We start from the raw sequence: 10070 nt of genomic DNA, 5'->3' as shown, positions 1-10070 counted from the left end.
TTTTTAAAAAAGTTATCAAGCTCTTAAAAAATCACCCGATATTTCCATTAGTAAATGTATTTTCATTTCATTCTATATTTAATTGATTTAACTTATACACTACAGCATAGTATTTTTATATAATAGTGTGTGTTTCTCAAGTGTTTCTGAGTTAGATGAGAATTTTTGTCATGCATGGCCATTAAACGAGGTTTAGCCATAATATTCATATAATTACATACATGTTTTAGCATCCCTTTTTCAGGAATTGCATAAGTAGAGATATCCTTTCTCTAAACGAAAAATTATTTTTATCACAAATTATATTTAAAATTTTATTTATCTCACCTTGAAATATCGATGATTTTTCGTCCAGTACCATGTAGAAAGCCTGCTGTTTTGGCCATAAAAACATCGTTTAGACGGCGATGTTATTTTATAATTAAAGAATAAGTTTAAAACGTATTGTTTGAATAAAGATTTAAATAATATAACTATATTTCAACCGTGCCACTAGTATACTTACACGATCTCGATAAGCCAAGTAAAAAGCACTGATCTCTCTAACACACACTCTTTATAAAATAATTATTAAGCTTATTAGAACAACTGTATAATTTTATCTGATTACTATAAAACAATTTTATTTTCAGTATTGGTTTCCACACACTGCGAGGCACTGCGGCGAAATCCACTCCGTCACTTGGCGGTTTATAAAAAAAGTAAGTGTCGTGGTTGTTGCGGTAGAACAAGTGAAAATGAATATTAGCGGTCGAACGTCTTGCTTCCGGGATGAAAACGATAAGAGGAAGATCCCGTTCGGATCTATCCCTTTTAATAGTTTGGGTGGTGAATATTTCCAATTATTAGTAATGATGAGCGGTGTTTGGTACTGTGTTTGATGTGTGTGTGTKTAGTGGTGTGTGTTGTCAACTGTTTTGTGATGAGGTGTTGTGACATGACGTTGCAGAACGCTCATAACTCATGTGAACACTATAGAATAACTAAATTTTATTAAGGTATACATTTATTCTTTCCTCATTTCAAAACGTCTAATAACTATTGTAATTTAATATTTATGTGCATATATTATATCATTTTTATTCGTAGTTCTAAATTCCAACGAAGTGATTATTGATTATAATGATGTGTGTTAATTTTAATCTTCCTACACAGTTTTTGTGTATACGTTTTATTTCGAGCTTAAATCAATACATTTTCCACGATGATCATAATTTTTACATTTTGGTCTGGAAATAAAAACAGCATAATTTCTCTTGGTAGTGTCATTTAGTGACATTCTTGCTGCTGCCATTACGAGACAAACACATAAGATTAATAGGTATATAAGCTTCATGTCCGTTGCTTTCTTTTCAAATGAGCGGAGAAAAATAAACTTTAACTGTGCACTGAGGCTTTTAAGACTGAACTAAATTAGCCTCACTTGGGGTTCTATATTGCAGTGATAACACTAGTACACACGAACTCTGTGACGATTTTTGATTACGTTGGTGTAATCTCATTAACTATATATTACTATTATGTTATTTTTGAAACACAGCTTTTTTTTGTGACAACTACATAGTCATATTGGGGATGCAATTGCGTTTCTTGACCCACACGTGGATATGACTCACCTCAAAGAGACATTTTTGTTTGTTGACGAAGCCATTATGTAAGAAATGGGCTTCATCTGAGAAGATCATTTTTAAAAGAAAAAAATTTTGTACCAAAATGAAACGTGACATGACGAAATGGAAAGCCTTACTGAACGCTCTGACAATATTTGATAGAAATCCGTAAACAAATATGGCCGCCACAAGCTGTGAAAATCACCTCAATTGGCAGACGCGTATATAATTAGTACCATCAAAAAGAACACAAATTTAATTTTTCTCTGAACAGGGTATACTAAGCTTGCCTCGAAGTTTTAAACACTCTGAAAAAGATATCGGATTCCATACAAAATATATATATAATATGATATTATGTATAAGTGATTAGGATGGCGAGCTGAGCTGATTTAATCATGTTAGCCTATCTCTAGGTACTTGACTTTCGATTTTTTGCACACGTCCTTTTAATCCCAAGAAGCTGCTCATTTGTCGGATCCACCGATATCGCACCACTATAGTCTATAACTGCCATTTAACTTCAACGATCGAAATCAAGTTCTTGTTTGGAAAACTTTTTTAACGAAATGAATTATTATTAAAGCATTAGTAGATTATCCAAAATAATTCCGATCGAATCCCTATAGCCTATTTCTGCTATACAAACTGAACGATAAAAATAAAATCCTGGCATTCGATTTTTGGAGGGGTGTTCTACAGTAGTTAACGTTTATTTTTTTTGTAATATTTTTTTTGCTTTTGGTTTTTCGAGAGATAAACAAAATTTTTGTAAATGTTTATAATTTTATTACACAATTGATTTCCTTATTGCGACATAATCATATGTACATATATTATAATTCGTTTTGTTTGTTTATTCGACTACTATTCTATCCATAGTAATGTTTAATGCTTGTGTACACGATAATCAATAAGTGCATGAATTTCATTTTTAAAGAATTTTTTTTTTGATTTTGGTAGTTTTTGAGAGAAAAATTACGCTTCAACTTTGCCAATAGATTTCCAAATGTTTACTAAAATTGTTTAGCCGTTCTACATTTTATAGTCAAAAAGAAACGTTTGTAAATGTGGTATTTTATATGCAATTACGCAATACGCATATACCATTATACAATACATAAGTGTATACAATTTCCTTATCACTATATTTATAATAACTCTGTACATTAGTCGGCGGTGTATTGCACCGAAAGAAGTTTTTGACAGTTCGACTCATAAGTAAAAAACCAATTTATGGATTTTTGGAAATATTTGGGAAGACAGTTGAATATTCGAAAAACCAATAGTAAATAAAAATACTGATTCGACTTTAAAATCATGTAGCAGCTGTTTTATAAGCTTGATCGAATAGGAGGAATACGTGGTTGCTATACATTCTTTTAGTTTTTAGGAGCATTCTCAGTAATTATATTTTAACCAATTTCAATTTCGAAATTCGAAGACAATTCGATTTTAGTGGCTAACTTCGAAAAACGGAGAATTTAATTATTTGTGGATGACTTGATTTCTGTAAAAAATTAATGTGGTTCCAGCCCAGTGTTGTAAAGTGTAATTGACAAAATTTAGTGTGCTCCTATACTCAGAAAAAAGTTGTTTTGCCTTCTAGTGTAATAAACTCATATATTACATATAACTATTAAGTTTAAATCCGGCTCCGAAGAGATGAAGCAATTGTTGTTGTAAATATCTGCATAGCTAATTTCATAAGCTTTGTAATGTTTTTAACTAATGAAAACGAGATTGAGTGAATATATTAATATTTGTAAATATTCAGATCTTGTTTGATTGAAGCCCTTGGTTTTTTTGAAATTTCACTAGCTAAGTGAATTATTGTTTTGTGTTCGAAGTGATTTCGGGATCGAACCTAGTTTCTCAGATTATTAAGTTGTAATGGTGTGACCGTCATCTCATACTTGGCTTCAATATTAACTTTTTGACAGATTAAAACCACCTTCAAAGCCCTTTGAAAATTATTTGATGTCGAGTCTTTGCTTTCTACCCCTTGTGGCCACGAAAACCGATACCCTGATTTTGGTATAACTTGTATATCTTACTTCAATCTTCAACTAATTTTTGACCTTATTGGATACTAAGTCAATATTATCACACTGACATAATTATTTTAGTTAAAATATTATTTCGAAGTAATTAATTTTCCAAACCTTTAGTGTGGCAACTACAATAATTTTGAAACGGAAGTATTAAATCGGGTGGTTAAATTTTGTTATGATTACATTCATTATCAGTAAAGCTTATAACTATTTAAATATACATATAAAATCGTAGGTACGTATGTAGGTATGTCGATATCATTTTTGATTTGGATTTTTTTTGTAAATGTTTACATAAGGCCTATGCCCCCTTGCCGACGATTTATTTGTGGCGATAAGCGAAGTGAGATTTTAATAACCAATTCGCATTGTATAGAACTTTATTATTTATTATTTAGAGAAAAGATATGATCTATAGCTAATCTAAGTTTACTATAGTTCCAAATACCTCAGCAGTTATGATTGAATGTACATCAGTATTAGGGAAGTGTATCGATCTTTGTAATGAGCTACGGAGCGCCGAACATATAAAAGTACCCTGTCGGAATATTCATCTTAGTTATTTCCAAGTTCGCCACTTTTTTAAAGAAGCAGGCTTGTCCGCATAGACTTTAGATTTTAAATGTCTCTACAGGAAAAAGTCAAAGCCATCGGCCCAAAACATGATACTCTACAGCAATAGGTTGGAAGGGAGGATGGACGGGAGGATGGAGTCATGTCTAGAAGTTTACATAAGTCAGGAAAGTGCTCTAATCGCCATTCCCTTGGAAGCTCACGACTTCCGGTCTTCGAACCAGTATCCTTTGGTTAGCCTAAGATCATTCGTTTGAAGGCAAACTAAAGTGAGAAGGCCAAAACTAATCGACAGCCTCGGATAACGTCTATGGCGAACGATATAAAGGACTACCATTTAAAGGCACGCACCGGGATTGTCCGGTCCTTAATTGGGAAGGTGCAGCTGTAGAGCTGGTTGATGTCCTCGCTAGAGTGAAGGCTGACATCACCGCCGTCCACGAAATGTGATGGCCGGGAAAAGTACTGAGACGAGTAGGTCCCTGTGGCATTTACTACAGTGGCCATATAACAGAGTGCAAATTTGATGTGGGATTCATGGTGGGAGAGAAACTCCGTCGCAGAGATAATTCACACCGGTGGATGAACGTCTAGCTACAATCCGCATCAAAACGAAGTTCTTCAACATATCGCTGATTTGCGCCCACACCCCGACGGAAGAAAAGAACAATGTGATCAAAGATGCTTTCTATCACCAAATGGGTTGAGGCTTGTCAACTTCGCCGGGTACCGAAATATGGTTATCTGTAGTACTAGATTCAGCTTCTTTGTAAAATATGGTCGGTATTGTGTAAAAGACTAAAGCCCACCGTCAACAAACTGATTGGACCTTATCAGTGTGGCTTTAGCACCTGGCAAATCAACAACCGATACGATATTCACCATGCACCAGATTTTGGAAAAGACCCGTGAATGGAGAATAGACACACACCAACTCTTTGTTGATTTCAAAGCTGCTTTTGACAGCAAGAAAAGGATGCCGCGATGTCCGAATTTGGTATCCCCGCAAAACTAATACGGCTGTGTAAACTGACGTTGAGCCGTTCGATACCAAACGAGGTTTCAAACAAGGCGACTGTCTTTCGTGTGACTTCTTCATCCTGCTTCTATAGAAAATAATTCGAGCTGCAGAACTAAACAGAGAAGGTACAATCTTCTATAAGAGTGTACAACTGCTGGCGTATGCTGATGATATTGATATCATTTTTCTTAACAACCGCGCCCTTAGTTCTGCTTTCTCCAGAATGGATAAGTCTTCTAGGCCTAGACGATGACAACATCTGATGAGTTGACGTTGCGAGTCATAAATTGTTCCATTAGTAAAGGGATGTTCATTTCTTTCTATATTTACATAATTAATTTAATTTTAACGCCAGAAGTTTTATTTTTATATATATTTTCTATTTGATTATATTTATACTTAAGATAAGATTATATCGAAGTAAGCTTAGTTCGTTCGCCGTGTGATTTTTTAATTCCATACAGTTACCCTTAGTTGTTGGTACATATTTCTTCGAAATAACTTTTGTCCAGCTTCTTCATCGACACACTAGCCGCAATGCTCGAAATGTTGGCATCCCAACCGAGGGCTACTTGCTAGGGCCAAATTATCCGTATGCATGCGGTAATTTGTTTGAAAATTCCCATCCGTGGTTACAAACGATATACATAAAATCAGTAAATATAATGATGCCATTTAATTTAACGTTGTTGTTGTGAGGTTCAGAAAATATTTATAGCAATCGTGCTGATAAAAGTTCGAATGCTTACTACTGCATAGCTAAGCTCGAAAGCTTTGTAATTTGTTTTTAAGGAATGAAAACTGGATTAAGTGAGGACGTATATTAATATTTTTAATTTAGAGACCTTGGTTCGTGTCAGCATTTGGCATGAGATTCCACTAACTTATTAATTATTGTTTCGTCAAAATGGTTTCGGGATCGAACCTAATTTCCCAGATTATTTAGTCGTAATGGTGTGAGCGCAATCTCATACTTGGCTCCTTTGTTCGTGGCTGTTTGGCTGACAAGCAAGTGAAAAACTGTTCTTTTTAGTGATGCGTCAAACTTTAATTTGAATGGAGTATGTTACGTTCGACGTCCACGAAAGTAGCGTCTGAAAAATTCATATTGTCTAAAAATATGGTTTGGGGCCGCTTCATCGTATCAATGATACCATGGATCGGTAAGTTAACACAGACATTATGAAATCTGTAATGTTGCCACATGCTGAATGGGAAATGCCACTTAAGTAATAGGACAATGACCAGAAGCATCCGGCAAAGGTACTATAATAATCGTTCCAGTGAAATAAAGTGGATGTAATGGAGTGTCCTCCACAGTCCTCAGACCTTAATTTCATAGAAAATTTATGGGACATTGTAAAAAAATTGATCGTAAAAGGTGGAAAATACTGTACTGAGCAGTTTTTTCAAAGAACCCTGGAAACCTTTAGAAATATACCCCAAATCATAGTGGATAACCTAATAGCTTCAATGTCGCTGTGATGAAAAGCACTTATTGAGAGTAATGTACCGTTTTCTTTGAGGTTCAATTGTTTTGTCTTATTGCATAAACATAGATGTTATATCGTTTTTTTTTTATATACATTAAACCAAAAAACTGAAACATTTTAATAAATTCCCTTTTCTAAATTAGTCAACACCCAATATTAAAAATAAAATTAAAACAGTAGCAAATGTTTTGCCCGATACTGTTTATATGACATATGCCCTCTTGCCGACGATTTAATTGTGGTGGTAAGCAAAGTGAGATTTTTATAATCAACACGCATTGCATGTAATTTTATTATTTACTCTTGTGAAATAAATGAAAATATCTAGTCAATTCAATTCAAGAAAATGTACGAAAACTTCATATATGTACATATAAATAATTTACAAAATGATATCCATTTAGAATTTATTCTTACAAGAGACATTTTGAAGTAGACTTTCAATATTTAAAATTCTCCAGTGGAAATTTTCCTATCATGTTTTTAGAATTTACGCTTACTAACACTGAAATATAGTCCCCAATACTGTATAATTGCCTTGAAAATATTTTCCTTGTTCTTACGAATAAACTGCCATACTATCTTCAAATTTATGTTTAGAAACATTGCTAATCCGCTGATGAAGTCATTGTCCGTTATCAGCACTTCATAACTGTCAGGTTTTTCTCTTTTTCCCCACAGTGCTCTCTTTTCACCCCAGTACTAGAATGTTACAAAATGTAACATATTTTATCCTAATTAATGTTCTCAACAAAGTTATTATTACCTAAAAAAAAAAGTAAACTAAACTCACCATCCAAGCGCTACATGACACATGTGGATACCATTTTCCGTCCTGATTTTTAACAGATAGAAATGAATTGAATTCGTCTTTGAGGAGCTGATAATGAAATTGTTGAGAAAGTGCTTAAAAAGCTGTTGACCGGAAGCTGATGTCGATTTCAATTTTTCGTTTCTAGAAAATAACTTTGACTAGCTTAATCTTCTTTGACTAGCTTAATCTTCTTCTTATAAGAATTTCAGTGTCGTATGCAGTTAAATTGCTAATCATCATGGAATTATTCTTTTGTAATCTTCTTTTGAATTTCTCTTTTATTTACATATATATTTTAGCATTACTATACAGTAATTTTATAAGTATGTATCTTCTTTCTATAAACGAAATGTTATTTCTCTCACAAATTATTTTTAAAATTTTATTTACCTCTTTTTGAAATGCCGCTAATTTTTCGTCCAGTACCATATTCAGTTCCAGTGTTTGCCAATAAAATATCATGTAAATTAATTAAAGGTTAAGGTTAGAACGTATTGTTTATTTGAGATCAACTGATTATCGATTATAATGACGTCATCATATGAAGTTTTAATTTTCTTATAAATTTTTTAGATTCGTTTTATTTAGAGCTTCCACCAATACATTGGCCACGATGATTAACTCTTTGACAACTGATACTTCGTCTAGATATAAAAGCAGCATTAGAAGCAATTGTAATGTTATTTAGCATCATTCTTTCTGCTGCCGTTACGAGACAAATACATGATATTAATAAGTATATAAGCTTCATGTCTGTTTTTCTTTTGTTTTCAAATGAGCGAAGAAAAATAAACTTCAACTGTGCACTGAGGCTTTTAAGATTGAACTAAATTTGCTTCAATTGGGGTCCTACATTGCAGTGATAATTGCAGTACACACGAACTTTGTGATGATTTTTGTTTACGTTGGTGTAATCTCATTAACTATATATTATTATTATTTTATTTTTCAAACACATCTATTTTTTTTGTGACAACTATATATTCATATCGGATTTCGTGTAAAGTGTCTATCAGCAAGAACAATGTTATGTTAAAGTAAAGTGAAACACTCACATTTGGGCTAAATAGGTTCTGTTGTTTGATTGTAGATAATTTCTGATTTATACAAAATGTCGCCTAAATGTCCACACAAACTTCCACCCATTTACGCCAATGTTCGATGGATGCAATTGCGATTCCTGAACCACATTTCTTGAATTGTGAAGGGTGTCGAGAGACAAACAAATTTTTAATACGTAAATTCACTTGAGTTTAAAAATCAAATTTTATTTATTTTTTCCTTTTTATAATTTTATTACACAAATGCTATAACGTTCCATATTGAGGCGTAATCGTAGATGTATTATGATTCATATTGTTTCATTCGGATTACTATCCTTTCCATTTTAATATCCAATGCACTGTCCGCGATGATTTCGATTGCAGTTTTGTTTTGTTTGCAATCAATAAAATCTATATATTATATAGTAATGGGGGTATCTACAATTTATCCTTTGAGCATTTATCGCTGCTATGCTAATGTACAAGATAAACAAGAAGTATATGAATTTCATTTTTATAGAATTTGGTTTATTTTCTTATTTTTGGAGAGAAAAATTATATCTCAACTTTGCCAATAGATTTCCAAATGTTTACTAAAATTTGTTAGAAGCCGTTTTATAGTCAAAAAGAAGCGTTTGTCAATTTAGTCTTCTATATATAATTTTAACGCTTTACACGCATATACCATATATACAATACATATTTGTATACAATTTCCTTATCACTATATTTATAATAACATAAATTTAGTGTGATGCAGTTCCAAGTAATCAAAAACACTGGTTCCCAGAAAAATTTCGATTTTGCTTAATGTGTGAAGAGCTCATATATTATATATATATATATTTTCACTAGTTGGCGCTGAGAGCGTGTAGTTCTAGTTTTAGTCGTCGCATCAGGTCATGCTATACCTTTTTGGAAAGCTAATTTCACGCGCTAACACGTGTTTGATTGATTGTCGTTTCTTTTAAGTCGTTCGTGAGTTATAGCGTCGCAAACATGGAACAAAATAAAGAGAAAATACGGCATATTTTACAGTACTATTATGATAAAGGCAAAAATGTATCTCAATCCGCCAATAAAACTTGTGCAGTTTATGGACGCGATACAGTCTCCATTTCCACCGCACAACGATGGTTTCAACGTTTTCGTTCTGGTGTAGAGGTGATCGAAGATGTGTCACGCTCCGGAAGGCCTGTCGTCGAAAATTGCGATAAAATCGCCGAATTGGTCGAAAGAGACCGCCATAGTAGCAGCAGTTGCATCGGTCAAGAGCTGGGCATGAGTCACCAAAAAAAATTTTATGAACAATTGAAAATTCAATAAAAATACCGCAAAATAGCTGATACAATTGTTGAGAATACGCATTAACATTGATTTAAAAATGTCGCTTTCAAGTTCTACCCATATTACTCAAAACCACTTAAATAAGTTACGCTTTCTAGTAAAGTGATTAATAGTT

General features: G+C 33.1%; 1 protein-coding gene across 9 annotated transcripts; it reads right to left on the bottom strand.

Moving 5' to 3' along the window:
• Window positions 1-55: 55 nt before the first annotated feature.
• Window positions 56-8421, bottom strand: LOC108966850. Of its 9 annotated transcripts, XR_001993218.1 has the most exons (5): window positions 7956-8412; window positions 7545-7903; window positions 506-1229; window positions 328-370; window positions 56-272 (listed from the first exon to the last, which is right to left on the bottom strand). XR_001993218.1 is itself a non-coding variant. In XM_018929986.1 (3 exons), the coding sequence occupies exons 1-3, from the start codon at window positions 8025-8027 to the stop codon at window positions 1218-1220; spliced, it is 171 nt and encodes a 56-aa protein (XP_018785531.1). In that variant the 5' UTR covers window positions 8028-8416; the 3' UTR covers window positions 538-1217. The 9 variants fall into 9 exon arrangements, 3 of the variants coding, with proteins under 3 accessions (XP_018785531.1, XP_018785522.1, XP_018785512.1); XR_001993217.1 differs by having other exon boundaries at window positions 328-1229; window positions 7956-8413; XR_001993221.1 differs by having other exon boundaries at window positions 328-1229; window positions 7545-7706.
• Between the last annotated feature and the right edge of the window lie 1649 nt (window positions 8422-10070).

The sequence above is a fragment of the Bactrocera latifrons genome, unplaced genomic scaffold, assembly GCF_001853355.1.
Source record: "Bactrocera latifrons isolate USDA-ARS-PBARC rearing strain unplaced genomic scaffold, ASM185335v1 scaffold_10, whole genome shotgun sequence".
Classification (NCBI taxonomy): domain Eukaryota; kingdom Metazoa; phylum Arthropoda; class Insecta; order Diptera; family Tephritidae; genus Bactrocera; species Bactrocera latifrons.
The sequence above is the reverse complement of the archived record's forward strand: the minus strand, read 5'-3'. Positions and strand labels throughout refer to the sequence as shown.